The following is a 19384-nucleotide window of genomic DNA, read 5'->3' as shown; positions in this document are numbered from 1 at the left end:
TCTCTGTACTCTGAATTGCTGCAATCTTTTTGATTGAGTTACAGAAAAATTGCACAGGTCATGGAAGTGGACCCTGATCTGAAGATTTTGTTGCACTACATTTGCACATATTGGCCTCACTCATTGAATAGTATTCAGAACTCAGTAGTGTGCAGACACTTTGCTTGTCGCCATAACCTTTCAGTACAACAACGTGTGATCTTAGTACAATCTGACAGTGGAAAACAGTATGCGCTCATTCCCACAGTGCTGCAAAAGGACATGTTACAACTCTTCATGAAGAACATTGGGGAATTGTTCACACTTCACAGCTAGCATCCTGGCACTGTACTTGGCAGGGTATGGTTGCCCACGCTGAACAAATGACATCACAGTATCGTGCATGCGCGGGAAACCAATCTGCTCTGCCAGACATTCTCAGCTTGGCCTAAAACTCAATCCCCATGGCAACAAATACACACAGACTTTCCAGGAGCATTCTGGAACACTTGTTGGCTCATAGTGGTAGACTCTTTTAGCAAGTTCCCATTTGTGGTGCCTATTAAATCTACCACGTCACCAAGCACCATTCAAGTGTTGTCCTCAATTTTTTGCATTGAAGGATTGCCTTAAGTCATTGTCGCAGACAGTGGAACTCTGTTCATGTCACATGTCTGAACAGTTTGTGAACGAAATGGCATTCATTATCTAACAAGTGCTCTGTTTTAGCCCCAGTTCAACGGAGAAGCAGAACACTTTGATGCATTTTTAAACAACAGATGGCCAAGCTTGGCATCCCCCAAATGCAAGAACAGGTTCTGCAACTCTTCCTGGCCTCCTATCGCTCCCACCCATGTGACGAACCATCACCTACAGAACTTCTGCATGGCCGCCACCATTGGTCCACTAGTATCACTTTGCACCATGTGATCTTGTTCTTTTGGTCAACAACACATTGACACGTACATGTATCTAATTGCTGGTCCCAATGGTTTGCAACACTGTCACCAGAATCAAATTCATATTTGTCATTCTGCTACTTTTCTTCCCCTTGATTCACAGCCTCATGGGACCATGCAACCTTTGCAGCTGCCCGCTGGTGCCTCCATGGAACTCCAGAATGAACTAACGGATGTCACACCCTCACCTTCACCATTGCCTCCACCATCACTGCTCTCCGACCCGATGGACCTGGACCCACCATTGCCTTTGTCGTCGCTGTCATTGCCCCCAGGAGATGCCGCCCTCAGGACTGGACGTGTATCCTGAGCAGTGTTTTCACGAGGATATCCCTCTGCTCTTGTGAGCCAGATGGCAGGGTCTGGCTGGGAGTATGGCATCCTCCACACCTACAGCTTCTGCCTGCCTGCCTGCCTCTTCCTCCCCCCCACCCCACCCCTTCCATTGTTTTCATTTCGAGTAACATGGCAATGGTGCAGCATTTTTATTCTGGGGGGGGGGGGGGGGCAGGAGGAATGTGCTGGCTTATGTCTCCACCAGCACACCGGTTGGCACTAGGAAACCTTATAAAGTTATATAGCAAGCGCTGAACTTAGCGCGCCTATGACAAGAGAAGACCAAGACACACCCCCAGGCTACGCGCTGATAATGCCCTCTGGGCAGTGTGCATATAGGTTGCTGCCACCGACCGAGCTGTCTCAATCTCTCAACCTCAGTATGTTGTATCATGACTCAATACATCATACTGTGCTCTTGTCTTCCATGGTGGTAGTCATCATCGCCTCACATGTTAGCTAGCGTGAGGGAATGTTAGTTATTGTACATAGTTGTGATATGTACAAGGACAAGATTCAAGAATCTTTGATTGCTGTTAACCATGGAACTTCAGACTGGACATCAGTTGGTTCCTGTAATAAAGCGTATTTTAACCACTTGTGCATTTTGTGTTTTAGTGAGAGGAAACCGGCCACCCCCCTATCATACCACCCTCTCTTCATCCAGCCAGAAACCACAAAACATTCCAAGAGGGCACAGCACAACAAAAGGCACGCTGATTTAATCAAAAAGGGGGGTGGGGGAGGGTGGGGGGGGAAAGAGTACATTGATTTATTCTCAGGTATTGCGATTCCCCCAAATGGAAGTCTTATGACGGAATACTATAACTTTCTATTCTTTCTGAAACATATAACCAATCTATCGTTTTTTAACTAAGAAATAGTTGATATTTAGACAAAGATCTACATCAAAAGCCTATCAGGTTTGTTTACTGTCTTTTACGTATTAGCTTGTTAAAAAGAACCCTTAATTTCAATTTAGATCAGCATGCAGCCTTTGTACCTAACTACAAGAGTTGAATGACGTATTGTAGACATCCATCTAGTACTGTGTAGAATTTCCTGTGGCACTGAAAGCAATGCTGAATTCTGCTGTGGATGTATTTTGTGATGTTTTTATTTTTTAAATTATTTCCTACCCTCTTCTCAAAATGGAGAATGGGCTGAGATAAGATCGCCTTATTGCCATTTGCAGCTGATAAGTTTATCGGAGGTTACATTGTTTTTATTTTAGTATTTGTTGATCTCTAAACTGCAAAAATATTTAATATTGGGCCTAGTGGCTTCCTTTGTTTGAGTGAGATTATAGGTTGGGCACATTAGTAGTCTTTTACAATGTAAATTTAGATAACTTCCTTGAAGCGGAGGAGACTGTGTCTTAAGACTATGGGAAAAATCCTAAAACTTAGGTTGGACCCACTACAATAGTTCATCACATCAGTGTATTTCATTGCTGACTTTTCCTTTGATTAGCACACACTCTCTTGATAGTTGTTTCATTGTGGGAACACTATTTTGATAATTTTTCATCTGTGATCCTTCAACTTTTCCTGGCATACCTCATGATGAAGTATTTTATGGGTGAACAGCTGGACGTCAGTGTCCAATGGGCCGCTGTGCCCTGGACACTGACTTCTGGTCATTCACTGAGAAGTTATTTAATCAACTTTTCAGCTAGTGTTTCCATTTTGGAAATCTTTGCCAGGACTGAGTATGGTGTGGATTTGCTGCCAATTGCTTGCAATCTTATCATGAGGACACTTATTGCAGGTGTGCTCAGTGGCACTCTTAACATGAATTGGGTATTTCACAATGAGTCTTCCCTGTAATTGCATTGTGCTAGGGATGTCAAAATTAAATGGCATCAACTCTGTAAACACCTGGGAGTCAAGGTGTAACCTGTATCAGCATTAATTTGTTCTCTCAAATACTGTGTGCTTCACAGAAGCAAAATACAAATGAAGTTTGTTAGACATTAAGTCATTGACATGTCCTTAGTGTACAATAGGTCTGTATATGCTTAATAATGTGGATGTAAGAAGAAAGACAGCTTTATGACGACTTCAGAACTTTGTGACAATGTATTGATCACAGAAGCCTGTAATCTTCTGAATGACAGAAGGTAATATACGAGATTAGGACTTGAATTTGTATTACATATGGTGAAATAAGAGAAAAGCTTTGTAATGTGATACTTCTGCTCAATATTTGTATACATAATAGCTAATTCATTACAATAAAGATTAAATTGGAGAGAGAAAAACTATAACACACTGTATAATACATTAACACTGCACACAGTAAAAAAATAATATATTTAATAACATGGGTATAATAATATTTCATACTAAATGTTGAGGCCAAGTGTTACTGTGAAGAGCCACAGCTCATGCTCTATTACATCACAGATTAAAATTCAATTCATTAATTAATTCAATTTAAAATTAAATAGTTTAGAAGTAAACGACTACAACAAATTTTGTACATTTTGTCATGCCGGATATTAACACATTGTAAGGTATGCAACATTTCATACCAATCAAAAGGAAAATAAAATGACAGACTGAGGATCACATGCTGGAAAACTGTCACTTCTCCAATATTATAAACACTCAAACTGAACAATGAATTGACTGTGTTCATAAAAAAATGTGTAAAATAATGCAGTGTTGAGTTTTTGATGTTTAAATTTGAATATGCTTTACGTAACTTTCTCATACTGTTACAAATATATACCAAAACAGCTTTGTCTAAAAGTTGATGACCCGTTTTCTCATGTATCTTCAGTTTTGAAAGACAGAGATGGAAATTGGTTTTAGAAAGTCAAATAAATGACAATACATTGCAAAATTCTTCTAGTAGGCTTTATATTTTACTATGGATTTGTGTTACTACTCCAAAGATACTTAAAGATTGATTTTAGAAGTAAATGGCCAATATTAGTTGTGCCTTCAATTCAAAAGACATACATTCTAAAGGTCCAATCCCAAAAAAATTACCATGCCATGACTGATATCTGTATTTTGTAACTAAACAGTACATGATAATTTTAACTCACATGTGCACACACCCCCAGAGAGAGAGAGAGAGAGAGAGAGAGAGAGAGAGAGAGAGAGAGAGAGAGAGGGGGGGTGGGGTCCATCTTTGATAAACAAACATTAAGTGAGGTTTTAGCAAGATTAGCACAACTTAATACATCCAGGCAGTACAACAGGGAACTCAGCAGTTACATAAAAATTTGTGAAATTATTGCGGTTACTCAACAAGCAATCTAGAAACCATCAAACAGATTTTGTAAAATTTACGTTATATTTAGAACACACATTTCACTGCTATTTCACATAATTATTAGCTATTACCATATGTAGCTGACTACTAATAGTATGTATACTAGTAGCATTAAATTTTTGCATCATTAATTAAGTGCTTTGTTTATTATTACATTTAATTTATCACCACATACTAAGCAACATGATTAAGTACCAAAATCCTTTCCACCTGTCTGTTTCCTCAGTTTCACAGAGGCACAAAATTCAGATGGCATGTTAACAAATAACATAATTTTCATTCTGAAAGATTGTGTCTCTCAGGTGCATACAAATTTTCCATGAACACATTGGTCACTCTGTGAGAAATAGTGTGATACAGCTTTCTTTTACCATTTCACAGAATACATCAGTATTGTTAGTAAGCCCTTGAAGCAAACATTTGATGATAAATGATTCTTTTCTGCTTTGGAAGGAGACTACCAATTCTAGTTGAAGTGTCTCGTTTTTTAAAATCATTTAGTCGAATGTTCTTTATTTTCTAGTGCTCGGCAAACTTATCAATCATAATGCTGTTACTAGATCATTTGCTCATTCTTACAAAGTGAACACTTTATATTTGCAATTATGTACAAATTTTAACTCGCCTTGAAGCCAACCATGTCAAAACTAAAGACTGGTTAGTTGTGAAAAATCCTGCCTACAATAGTGGAAACAGCATTGCTGCCAAAAGTGAAACGATATAATTTTCATTTCAGTTTTGACATGTATTTATTCTCTGTATCAGCACCATAGAAGTGGCAGAAAAATCAGATGAAAAGTCAGAGATATGAAAGTGCATAATGAATAGAACTACAGAAATGAGAGAAAATCGACAGTAACAAAGAAAAATGGAAAAAAGTGAAAACAAAGACACTACAAACTAGAATAAAAGAAGAAGAAAATAGCTTGGAAACAAGAAAAATGTGGCAGGAACTAGAGGACGGTGAACATGCTGAATATTCCTACCTACAAGTTCTATGGAACTACTGTTGCAAGGAAGAATCTGCATGCTGAAGCATGCATCAAAGGTTGCCGAGTGTTCTCTATATTTGGATTATTTGTGTTAACAGTACAAACACATTGCATCAAGTCAGTCTGAATGGCATCACTGCATTCATTATGGCACTAAAAACTCAGTAGGGAGGTGGACTTTCAATTAGGTAGTAGGTTTTGCTAGTGATAGTGTTAAAGCAAGCTCTAATACAAGGATGCAAAGGATGAATTTTGCAATGGAATGAGGGGGTAAAAGACTGGACAGCTCCATAGGCACCATAATTTTTGTAAGAGCACCCAAAAAGATTTTGCAAAACCAACATCACCTTTGTTCGAGAGAATCTCTGATCACCCTGTCACACTTTTGTAGGTATTGTTCTAATCACTTAGTCTTAGCAATATGCCTCAGAATTCATTACATGTCTGTTGGCATGCCTACTTTTATAAATACTCAGAACACTGATACATTATTCTAGAACTGGTCTTGTAAGCACATTGTATGCAACTCTCCTGCACTTTTCAGAATCCGCCCATAAGATTGCCCTGAGAATCCAAAAAACACTTCCTTGTACTTGCTGCCCCTGCCACTGTTTTCATTAGGTTTTCCCATTTCACATCACTTTATTGCTCTTCTCTTATTACTTATAGGTCTCTCTCTCTCTCTCTCTCTCTCTCTCTCTCTGAAGTCCTATTATATTTCCTCATTGGACATTCGGCTATACTTTCCCCTGTTGATAATTTTCTGTCCTGTGTAATGTATATGTTCTGAGATTTGCTACAAATAATATGTTGAATAGCTTGGAGTTGATTTTCACAGATTTGACAAGAAATTTCCACTTGTTTACACTTTAAAATCTATGATTGATCAATACCACAGAAATCCTACATTCAGTTCAGCAGTTTATTAAAAAAATGTTGGGGGGGGGGGGGGGGGGGGGGGGGAGAAGTCAAATGTGTAAAATTATTTGTAAAAATAAGAAATAAAATAGATTGGAGAAAGATGTGGTGCATTAGAATGATACTCCAAATCATACACAGTAATTGGAACACTGAAGCAACAATGTGGCTGACATTGCTCTGTAAAAACAAAATTTTAAAGCATGTACAATGAACTGTACCACTTTGAACACTCATATGTTAGTTATGTAGAAAGAACATTTAAGTAGTAGTCACAATTTTATTGGAACTGCTCTGATTTATGGTTCCAATTTACAGTATTTTTGCTTTTTTTCTCATATTGGGAAAAGAGAGTGATCAAGAATAACGATGTTGACAGCATTTTTAAGGGAGACATTACTTCTAGTGCCATGCTCATTCTCTTTCTCAATCTTTGGAGGATTCTCTATTGAAAAAATTCTGAAACTGAAATATTGTCCAGAAAAATAACCTATAATACTGAATAAAATTCTTTGATTCTAAGTTAAACATTGAACTTCAAATTTTTAAATAACAGCTCATTCTGTTCATGATTTCAAGTATCATTCAAAAGCATGTCAAAAGTTTCTTTAACCTATTTCATTTCTTACCTTTAGACAAATTATTTCACAAAACATTTTTCCCCCACATTTTGTTCAGAAAGCATAAAAATATAATAAATTTTTACTCTGAAGCAGAGAATGAATGGATTTAAAAATTCCTGACAGATTACAACTCTGTGATGGATCGGGGGTCTAAACAGGGATCCTTGAATACATGGGCACGTGCTCTACCAACTAAGTTACCCAAGCACGACTCGCAAACATCCCTCAAAGCTTTACTTCTGGCAGTACCTAGCCTCCTATCTTCCAAACTTTTATACTTTTTTCAGGAAAGTCCTGCATGGTGTGGAAGGTAGGAAATGTGGTACTGGCAGAAGTGAAGCTGTGAGGACTGGTCATGAGTTATGCTTGGATAGCTCAGTCAGTAGAGCAATTGCAAATGAAAGGCAAAGGTCCCAGGTTTGAGTCTCCATCCGGCACACAGTGGCAGGAAGCTTCAATTAAATATTTTTATTTTTACAAAACTAGACCTCACACTGGTCAATTTGGTACCCATTTTTCTCATTTCCCACTCTTCATTTGGCTACAAAAATTTGGACAAAAATTTTGCTTCAACTCACTAAGATCCTTAATTCCATATACCCTGATTACTTTCAAGTAATATTTCAGAATTAAAAACTTGTGCATGCTGTTGAGTAACACACACATGTGAAAATTGTCTGTTTGCTAAATACAATTACTATCACAAGACAGGGCACACAGCAGACACCAGCAATTTGAAGCATACAAAAGTGATTAAGGATAAAAATTCAAATTAGTTTCACAATGAACTTAAAGAAACAGACAAATTTTCACATACAAGGAATGACAAAGTGCAATTAAAATTCAAATTTATATAGGCTTGTCGATTTAAATAATTAATCTACAGGTGTACCACAAATTAAGATCACTGAAATTAACAAAATTTCAGTGTTCACTATTGCGTTACAGCAACCAGCAGATTCCAGTAAAAGGCCAATTTACAACAGATGTGGCATAAAAGCAATTTAACAAACAATCATAGTTCTTAGTTTTCAATTCTCAGAAAGTAATACATTTGCTTTTTTTTGCCAAAATTTTGTAAAGCCCACAACATTTCATTTGTGTTTAAAAGAAAAAGTCAAACAGCAACTTGACTGCCCCAAACACAATGGTATCGCAGAATCTATAACCAGCCAGTGAACCAGTGGGCTATAACAATTATGGTAGTAGAGGAACGATGTGGCACATTATGGACCCGTGGCAACTTCAAAGTCCTTGCACAGTCAATCAATGATTTTTATCCAATTTGGAGACAGAAGAAATAATTTCAAAATTAGCCGATGGAGTTTACTTTGCAAAACTCCATCTCATGGAGGCTTCGAAATTTTACTGAACGAAGAAACACAAATATTCATACATATCAATATTCCACTTTGTGTATACCAATGCAAAAGGTTATCATTTGGAACTGCCAGCACACCAAGTTTGTTCAAGCAATATTTAGAACAAGTACTTCAGAATGCCCGAATGCTGCAAACAATCTTGACAAAATCATCTGTCTTAGGAAAAACTTTGGCTGAACTGTTATGTAATTTGGACTCTGTCTTCAAACTTCTGCAAGCAGCAAATGTAAAATGTAATAAAGAGAAGTGCATTTTCTTCCACAGAAAAATACAATACTTAGGTCACATTAAGTCTGCACACAGCAATAGACCAATGCCACAGCATACTGAAGTAATTAAGAGCCTTCCACCTCCCAAAGCCATCATGTGAGTATGTAGCATATTAGGACATGTAATTTAGTACAGGAGGTCCATCTCACATGCTGCTTCAATAGGTGAACCACCTTGCAAATTATTACCCAAAGGAATAAAGCAGGAATGGAACAATGAATGGAACAATGAATGCCAATTTGTATTTAACAAATTGAAGCAAAGTTTGCTTGATGCTACAAATGTTATGACATATTATCCACTTAAAATGACAGCATTTGCAGCTGAAGCTTTGGAATATACATAGGCACCATTTTGTTGCTTCAACAACATGGATTTGGATGACCAAAAGCATTCACATCAAAAACACTAGCTGTAGCTCACAAACTGTGGTTAGATTGAGGAGAAGGTTCTTGTGATTATTTTTGCTGTGAAAAATTTCATGAATACTTGTATGGTCAAAAATTCATTGTCCTCAAGCCTTCAGTGGTTGTCTTCAGACCAAACAATACTTTTCCTTCAACATCTGCAGCACTGTACACTGCTTTTGTCAAAGTATGAATACAAAATTATTTTCATGTCCAGTACACAATACATGATTGCAGATTTGCTTTCCCATCTGAAAATAGGGCAAGACAAAAACTGATTCATCAGCAGGTACATATTTTTCCTTTATACAGGGCTATTACAAATGACTGAAGCAATTTCATAAATTCACTGTAGCTCCATTCATTGACATAAGGTCACGACACACTACAGATACGTAGAAAAACTCAAAGTTTTGTTCGGCTGAAGCCCCACTTCAGGTTTCTGCCGCCAGAGCGCTCGAGAGCGCAGTGAGACAAAATGGCGACAGGAGCCGAGAAAGTGTATGTCGTGCTTGAAATGCACTCACATCAGTCAGTCATAACAGTGGAACGACACTTCAGGACAAAGTTCAACAAAGATCCACCAACTGCTTACTCCATTCGGCGATGGTATGCACAGTTTAAACCTTCTGGATGCCTCTGTAAGGGGAAATCAACGGGTCGGCCTGCAGTGAGCGAAGAAACGGTTGAAGGCATGTGGGCAAGTTTCACGCGTAGCCCGCGGAAGTCGACGAATAAAGCAAGCAGGGAGCTAAACGTACCACAGCCGACGGTTTGGAAAATCTTACGGAAAAGGCTAAAGCAGAAGCCTTACCGTTAACAATTGCTACAAGCCCTGACAAAGTCAAACGCTTTGAATTTTCGGCGCGGTTGCAACAGCTCATGGAAGAGGATGTGTTCAGTGCGAAACTTGTTTTCAGTGATGAAGCAACATTTTTTCTTAATGGTGAAGTGAACAGACACAATGTGCGAATCTGGGTGGTAGAGAATCCTCACGCATTCATGCAGCAAATTCGCAATTCACCAAAAGTTAATGTGTTTTGTGCAATCTCACGGTTTAAAGTTTACGGCCCCTTTTTCTTCTGCGAAAAAAATGTTACAGGACACGTGTATCTGGACATGCTGGAAAAATTGGCTCATGCCACAACTGGGAGACCGACAGCGCCGACTTCATCTTTCAACAGGATGGTGCTCCACCGCACTTCCATCATGATGTTCGGCATTTCTTCAACAGGAGATTGGAAAACCGATGGATCGGTCATGGTGGAGATCATGATCAGCAATTCATGTCATGGCCTCCACGCTCTCCCAACTTAACCCCATGCGATTTCTTTCTGTGGGGTTATGTGAAAGATTCAGTGTTTAAACCTCCTCTACCAAGAAACGTGCCAGAACTGCGAGCTCGCATCAACGATGCTTTCGAACTCATTGACGGGGACATTCTGCGCCGAGTGTGGGAGGAACTTTATTATCGGCTTGATGTCTGCCGAATCACTAAAGGGGCACATATCGAACATTTGTGAATGCCTAAAAAACTTTTTGAGTTTTTGTATGTGTGTGCAAAGCATTGTGAAAATATCTCAAATAATAAAGTTATTGTAGAGCTGTGAAATCGCTTCAATCATTTGTAATAACCCTGTATTTCATTAGTGAAAGTATGTGTAAAATTCATGTTTAAAGCCAGTTTAACCATGACACTTGTGCCAAAGGTCCAGTTCTATCTAACATTTAACAGTACATTCAGATGTAGAAGGCTACTGACAGGAAATAGATTAATCAACATGAAATTAAATCTTGAAGGTAACAGGGAACATGCACTCACAGTGTACAAAGGTGTCTTCTGGTACATTCATAATCAGTGGTAATTTCTGAGGTACTAAATCCAACATGTTTCAAATCTTACATCAATGCCACTGGGCCATAATTTGTACTAAATGCATTGCCAGAGAGCATTGCTGCTGGAAAAATATAGGCATAGACACTTATTTAAAAAATACTAGTCAGCTCTTAGTTGATAATATTGTCCCTGCTCAGAGGCATTCAAACCCTAGTCATGTCTGCATGCTGATTTTGCAGTACCAGTTTTAGAAAGCTACTGACTGTCATCACTGCATTTTCAAAATATCCCTTTGTGATTAAAATATTACTGATTGTGTCAATGAAAACATTCAGGCTTTGCTGAGGATCTTCTCCACTGATAGATCGCGGAAAGCATTTGTAATGGACAACACTCAATTTTGATTTCACAAATTCAAAAGTTTTGTTAAAGGAATTGTATTTTACACTACAAATCACACCATTTCATCCTAGACTTGCAGAACAATTTGTACTAACTTTCAACTTTCACATGACAATGCTTATTAGCAGTACAACAAAGACAATGCTTTATTGATTTCTCTCTCTCACTACAGAGTCACACAGCATCTTAGTCACTCAGATCTCCATCTGAGAAATTACATAGGAGGCTGCATCACACTTTAATGTCAATTTTAAGGCTACTTTAGCATCCACAGCCCGAACTTTGTCAACAGGCAAGACAGAATTCTTTAAAATAAGCTCATACTCTTTACTATGTATAAGCATGGTAAGAAATCTTGGGTACACGGTACACTCATAAAGCAACTTGGTAATGTAATGTTTAGAATAAAATGTCACCAAGGTGTCATAACATGCCATAGGAATCAAATCAAGCCACAACACACTCATTCACATATAGGTACAACTCTAGGCAGTTCCCTTTTCCAGACTCAGAGGACTTCAATGCAGCCAGCACCCAAATTCATCTCCAGCAGCAGGGCCCAGCTGCAGCCAACCAGTGATGCCCAGATGAATGCAGGTGCCCAACCAGTGATGCCCAGATGAATGCAGGTGCCCAACCAGTGATGCCCAGACAAATGCAGGGGCCCAGCCAGTGATATACAGATGAATGCCAGGTGTTGCAGCTGATACCACAGATGAACTGAGCCTACAGAGATAGACAGGTGTAACACTTAGCCAATCGCCCTCTCACTGCTGTTTTGTGTGGATTTTCCTTGGTGCCACAGGCAAATCTCAGGCATATTCATACAACGGAAAGCCAGGAAACGTGAAACCTATAAAGCCAGTTTTCTCAACTTCTCCACGAGGTATGCTGTGTATTCAGTCACTGGTACACAGCAGCGTGCACTTAGAGGTGTCACCATCCAAGCACTCCAGCTGTGATGTCACACAGTTGCAATATATTTATGTCTGGATGTGACTCAAAATATGGGACTGATTTTTGCTTCTGCTATATGGCTGTGGAAGCATCCAATTTATCCACTGCTAGTGATAATAGCTGCCACAATGGACACTGATATCTGGAACTCCTTTCCTCTTTGCAAATGCAAGTGTGTTCTGCCAATCGCAAGATGGATAGAAATGTGTGGCCTTTATCCCCAGCTTTTTGATCATCCATATTAGATGTTTACCTTTTCCTTTCTCCTTAACTTGAAAATGTCTGATCAACACACAAGATAAGTAATGAGTGTCCAAGAGAAAATGCACCTCTCAGTTTTCTATGCTAAGTGACCCTGATAAATGATACTTGCTGTCTTTCTATGGGATGCTCAAGTGATATTAAGTCATAAGATTATAATGCAATGGTTACCAATATGCATAAAACCCTTCTCTGCTTAAAAATTTCACATCATATTACAATCAGAAATCATTCTCATAAGTGACAATGATCAGTATTGCAGTATTAAAGCCCCAAAATTATTTTAAATCTGGGATGTTCTGTCCATTGCACGTTTCTAGAAAGTCTCTAATAAGAACGGCTCTTTTCGTTGTTTATTTCTACTGTCAAGTCTTTGTTAAACAGACTATGGAGTCTAATGACAAGTATCTTTCAAAGAATTTCAGTGAGAATTTAAAATTAAATCTACATATTTTCGAGTAATAAAAAAGGAAATCTCAATTTTTATGAAAATGAATTAGGCAAATTTTGTAACCTATTACTTAACTCACATTTTGTCTTTTGATTTCATCTATTTTACTTTATCATTTTGTTCTTTTATCTAACTCTGATGTCTGTAAAGAATGATTTTTTTGTTACATGAATGTAACATGTATGTTTGTCCATAGTTTAACATGTTATTAATTTCACTTATTATGACTGAAAATAATATCTTATACTGATACATTTGCTGTTTAATGAGTTCCTACATCTATACAGGATGATTAAAAATGGAGGAGACAATTTCAGTTGGTGCAATTCTCTGAGCTCTGTGTAGTATTTTAATTCAGTAAATTACATTTGATTGTACCTACACGGAAGTTAACACGTGTTCTATACACTATCTTCCAGCTACACCAGATAACATCTAGACTGTAACTGGATTCATTGATGATGAATGTCTTGTCACCGAGTTCAACACAGCAGTGATGCACTTTCTTAGATCATTCAAATCTGCTGTGACAATACGGATACATAAACTGCATCTTTCATAAACTCCACAAGAAAATAACCACGGGGCGTGAGATCAGTAGGCCTTAGTGGTCAGAAGTGAAATGCTTAGTCTTCATTTCCCTGTGATCTATCCATAACTGAGATTGAGATTCATTCAGGAAACATCAAATATTCCAATGCCAAAGGGGTGGAGCTCCATCTTGCTAGAATGTGTAATCTCCTGAATCTTTATTCATTTGAGAAACAAGCCATTTTTGTAGGATTCTCAGATATGTTACTCTGATAATATTATTGTCAAAAAGGGAGGTCCATAAACATTTGTCATTGATATGGCTCAAAACACATTAACTTTAGGGGTGTCCCGCTCATGTTCCAGTGCTACAGGGGGATTTTGTGGGTTCCATGTCCAAACACTGTGCCTGTTGACTTTCCCATTTAGGTGAAACATAGTTTCATCACATAAAATTACACAAGGCAGAAAGAAGTTCATCTTTTTCCATGTTTCAGAACATACTGTCACAAAATTCTACATACTTTACCTTATCATTTGCACAAAGAGCCTGTGACAGTTGTCGATGGTATGGTTTATACACCAACTGGCACCTGAATGCATCCCAAGACAGTTGTTTGCAGTAGTCCAAGTTCCCCACTTGCTCTACGGGTTGATTTCTGGGCGATATTCAAAGCTCACTTTAATACATCCCCTGTGCTCCTCCAATACAATCAGTCAGCCTGGGCTTTTACCTATACACACAGAGCCAGTTTCATCAAACTGTTTATTCCAATGATTAATGCTCTTGATCACTGGAGGTTCAATGTCAAACTCATGCTGAAATGCATGGTGCACTGCATTCACAGACACACTTTTACTGAACTGATGAATGCAAAAATCTTGTGCTGAAAACCATCTCTCATCTGACACAGCATGCACTACAGGCAGTACATATCTGGAGCATTCTTGCAGTAGTGTCAAACTTTACAACATCCTCTTTCAAATATACTTGACGGAATTCAAGTACAATCTATAGCGCAGGAAATAAGCCACCTGAAATTGTGTCCATCTTTCTGAATTGCCCTATAATTTTTCACTTTTACTCATCTATACTAACTGATTATTTTAGTTCTTGTTCAACGAAGAATAAGTCAACATTGTACTTTTTTTTCTTTCTTAACAACAGGTCTTCAAACTGTTGTTTAGTTTGTATTTATTTAATAAAGTTTCAAATTATATTTACCCTCTTTCTGATTTCTTTTTCACTGCATGAATACATTTAAAATGGTATCTTGAAATATGAAATTGTCAAATTCAAGTAATCATATATTTCTGCTGACATATGGAACTGACAATTATTACACAGTTTTCTGACAGCAGAAAAAGCTCTAGCTGGTACAACAACAATCTGATTGAGGTGCCCATAGTTTCATCTGTTATGAACTGCTATTAACCCAAATGTAATGGCACAGCTAGAACAGAGTAACCTCCTGGATACCAACCAGCATGGATTCTGAAAACATGATAATGTGAAACTGAACTCTTCCTTTTCTCTCATGACATCCTGAAAGTCATGAATCAAGGTAATCAGGTCGACGCACTTTTAATATCTTTACTTATGTCTTGGACACACTTATTTTTCATCAACCTTACGTATTTCGAATTTTCATCATTTTCAAAAGTATCTAATGTCTTTATATGACTGGCTTAGCCTTAGAAAATGATGGGAAGTTGAAATGCATAAGGTTGACGAAAAAAGTGTGGTCAAGACATACGTAAAGTTATTAAAAGTTTATCCAGATGGCTGCATCATCTCTCAGCATTTCCATGCAAATTGCAGTTGAATCAGGTAGATGCAGCATTTCTTAACTTGCAAAAAGTATTTGTCTCAGTACTGTATCTACACTTGTTATTGAAAATATGATTATATGTAGTATCATGTGAAATTTGTGACTGGTTTAAGGATTTCTTGATAAGGGGGATGTAGCATATTATCATGGATGTATAAGTAACTTCTGATGTGCCCCAGCAAACTGTGTTGCGATCCCTGCTGTTCATGTTGTTTATTAGTGACCTTTCAGACAACCTCACACTTTTTGTAGATGACGGCAATGATCTGTAGAAAAGTACTGTCTGAAAACAACTGCACAAATATTCAGCCAAATTGTGAATGGATTTCAAGGTGCTACAAGGATTGGCAACTGTGTTAAATGTTCAGAAATGTAAAACTTTGCCCTTCACAAAAAAGTAATATCCTATGGCTACAGCATCAAATAATCACAGTAGCAACTAATCAACTTGTACAAATATCTGGATACAACAATTTTTGGGGATATGAAATGAAACGATCACATAGGCTAAGTTGCAGGACAAAGCTGGTGGCAGGCTTCTCTTAGTTGGCAGAATACTAGGGAAACACAGTCAGTATGCTAAGGAGATTGCTTATAGAACACTCACAAAACCCATCCTAAAATATTGCTCAAGTCTGTGGGACCTGTCCAAAGAGAACTAGCAGGGGATATTGAGCATACACAAAGCAGAGCAGTACAACTGATCACAGGTTTGTCTGATCCATTGTAGAGTGTCAAGCAGAAGGTAAAAAACTGAACTCGTAAATATCTGAAAATAGATGCAAACCATCTTGGAAAAGCTTATATAAAACGTTTCAAGAACCAACTTTCAGTGATGAATCTAGATACATCACTGCCCCCTACACATCATCCCTAAAGGGATCACGAAGACAAGACTAGAGTCTGCTTGTGTCTGTGTATGTGCAGATGGATATGTGTGTGTGTGTGTGTGTGTGTGTGTGTGTGTGTGTGTGTGTGTGTGTGTGTGTGTGTGCGTGTCCTTTTGTCCCCCTAAGGTAAGTCTTTCCACTCCCGGGATTGGAATGACTCCTTACCCTCTCCCTTAAAACCCACATCCTTTCGCCTTTCCCTCTCCTTCCCTCTTTCCTGATGAGGCAACAGTTTGTTGCGAAAGCTTGAATTTCGTGTGTATGTTTGTGTGTCTATCAACCTGCCAGCACTTTCGTTCGGTAAGTCACATCATCTGTGCTTTTAGATATATTTTTCCCACCTGGAATGATTCCCTCTATTATATTCATATCATTAATTATAGCATGCACAGATGTGTTTAAGCAATCATCCTTCACACACTCCATACATGAATGAAATGGGAAGAAGCCTTAATAACTGGCAGAATGGGGAATACTGCCTGCCATGTACGTCAAGTCATATGCGGAGTACAAACGTAGATATCGAAGGTGACTTTATTTACATGTCTGGCAATTCTGCATGTTACATTGTTAGTTTTGTAACTTTTGAGACTAACAGCCTATGGTATCAAATGAAAAACACAGCCTAAAATATATGATATGTGAAAGAAAGAACTAGGTGATTGGCAGGATATGAAAAACTGGACTTCATAAGGGGTGAAGCAGCAATTTATCTTCCATTTAACTGTGAACTTTATTTCCTCTACCTCTCAAATCAGATGAAATTCCCCTAAATAATAGAAGTTACAGGGTTAAAAAAAATGTGCATAAATTAATAATGAAACATTTTAAGTAACACACTCACAGTTATGATTTATCTATGATTTGGTAAACCACATTAAATATAAAAACTGATTAAATGTGTACAAATTTTACAGCTTAGTACAGAAGAATGCAAAGATTACAGGGGATCTCAATCACAAAAGCAAAGGAATGACAACATCTACACAAGTCAGCACACAAATCATGCTACTAAAACAGCCCCTGTTAAGGGTATATGCACAACTGACTCCTGCATGAACTCAAGCAACCCTGCTGTCTGTACAGTTCACACAACAGACACAGACTCCCACTCACCTTCATGTACCACCCTTACTCTTCTACCCTCCACGGTATTTTCTTCAGAAGACAGCGATGATAAAACACGGAAAAACACTAAATAATAATGTCTGATGTATGTACACATTCTTTAACTATTATTCACATATCTTATGCATCAAAATAAAGACAAACTAGAAATATATATGTACACTTTTAAATTTCCAAGTGTAAACAATTTACTTTTATCTTTATAGACTTACACCGCATGACTAACACAATTTAGATATAAACATATCATCAAAGTCTGTCACATTTGGGTTTTTGTTACTTATTGAAAATAAATAACTACTTTTGAGTCTTTTCTGTTCGATTTAAATGTGCAGATAAAATGTGGCACTACAAATTTTAGTGTCCTATGATACACTTTGCATAAATAATAATGAATGTTTTCCATTCTACAAATATGTTTCTCCAAGATATATTGTGTAAACACGTGAATGAGTCATGTTATAAGGAATTCATCATAGGATTGACATAGTGTTTACATGATGAATGTCTCTTAACACCACTCATTCCCATTTTTACGCAATACATCTTGGAGGAATGTGTGTCACACATGCATATAAGCAGAAAATGTTAACATTTTATTGCTTTATGCAGATGCAAGTTGTTACATCTTATAGTGCTGTCATTTGTCTGCAGAATTACAATGAAAATTTTCAGTGAGATGTTTATTATTGAGAGTTGTTGGAAATACATATGTAAAAACTCACATTTAAAAAATCTGAAGATGAGTGGTTATTAACTTCAAATTAGTGATGTATTTTAATGAAATAACATAGACCAAATCTGGTTGGCTGCAGTAATTTTATCACTATGTAAAACACTGTTTTGAATAACAACAGTTACCCATAATATAGAAACAGCAATCATAGGTAGTCAGGACATAATAAATGTGATGAGTACTTCAGCTACCGAACTCTTATTCTGGGTCAGAACAAACAAACAAATGAGGTTCAGAGAAGAGAGAGTGATTGGCTATCTTCCAAGGTCTTCAATAAAGAATACAAGCACAACAGCTAAACTATAGTTGTTTACACAGAATTTATGCACCTATCTCCTGCTCAATACTTCATCAAGATGGTGAGAAATTCTTTCCTCATAAAATTCACCCCATTTAATAGAGGATTATCTATAGCCATACTAATAAGATTGTTTAGGAGATATTTCTGATGAAGGTTTCACAGTTTCAGTGAACACAAATGAATAAAATGCTCACTCTCTGCTTCACACCTCAACTGAATGAGATGTTTCACTTAGCATGGCTTATACTGTTCACAGTATATGACAGTCTTAAGTGAGGAACTGACACAAAGAAAAAGACAACTAAACTATCTGACAAAATTATTTTTAAATATAAGCCAAATAGAATTCTAAGTGGTGAAAATCTGTTATCTGTCACAGTGCTTGAATACATAGCTGGTTTTGTAAGTGATGCACCAAGACCTGCTTCATGTTCTTAGTATCAAGCTTACTTTCTGTTCTCTATCCTGAAACACCCATCCAACAATTTGCTTTCAATGAAAATAAATATAGCCTAAAAAAATAATGGTTTCATATTCAATTTTAGCACCAAGAGCACTTATTTCCATCTCCTACCATTGCAATATTATTTTGACTCAAGGGCTGGAAAAATATTGCACATTTTTTATTGCCCAGCTATAGACAGTTTTGTTATTTTCACTATGTGGTCGAAATGCCCTATTAAGATACAATGCAACTACTAAACCATATTTTGAAACTCAAAGTTAATATACATAAGGTCTGTAAGAGAAGCATCTGAAAGTCCATACCACCCAATTCGTCTCTGTTCGAAGTTCTCCCATAATTTCTTATAAATAAACTAAAAACAGTTTACTTCAAATTTGGAAACTGTGCTACAACACAGAGTAAAATTATAATAATTTTGGGTTGGCAGAATTCTCTTAT

At 37.5% G+C, this 19384-nt stretch overlaps 1 protein-coding gene across 3 annotated transcripts in view; it reads right to left on the bottom strand.

Annotated features, from left to right (window-relative positions):
- The window catches only part of LOC126259995 (SPARC-related modular calcium-binding protein 2), an 860600-nt gene that overhangs the window by 87156 nt on the left and 754060 nt on the right, over window positions 1-19384 (bottom strand). The window contains exon 7 of one of the 3 annotated variants that reach the window (XM_049957136.1): window positions 17432-17473. The exons of the other annotated variants lie outside the window; for them this stretch is intronic. Within the exon in view, the coding sequence (XP_049813093.1) occupies window positions 17432-17473 (42 nt within the window). The remainder of the gene's footprint in view (window positions 1-17431; window positions 17474-19384) is intronic. 3 annotated transcript variants of the gene reach the window in all.

Source organism: Schistocerca nitens, chromosome 5, assembly GCF_023898315.1.
Source record: "Schistocerca nitens isolate TAMUIC-IGC-003100 chromosome 5, iqSchNite1.1, whole genome shotgun sequence".
NCBI lineage: Eukaryota > Metazoa > Arthropoda > Insecta > Orthoptera > Acrididae > Schistocerca > Schistocerca nitens.
Note: the sequence above shows the minus strand (reverse complement) of the source record. Positions and strands in the feature narration are given on the sequence as shown.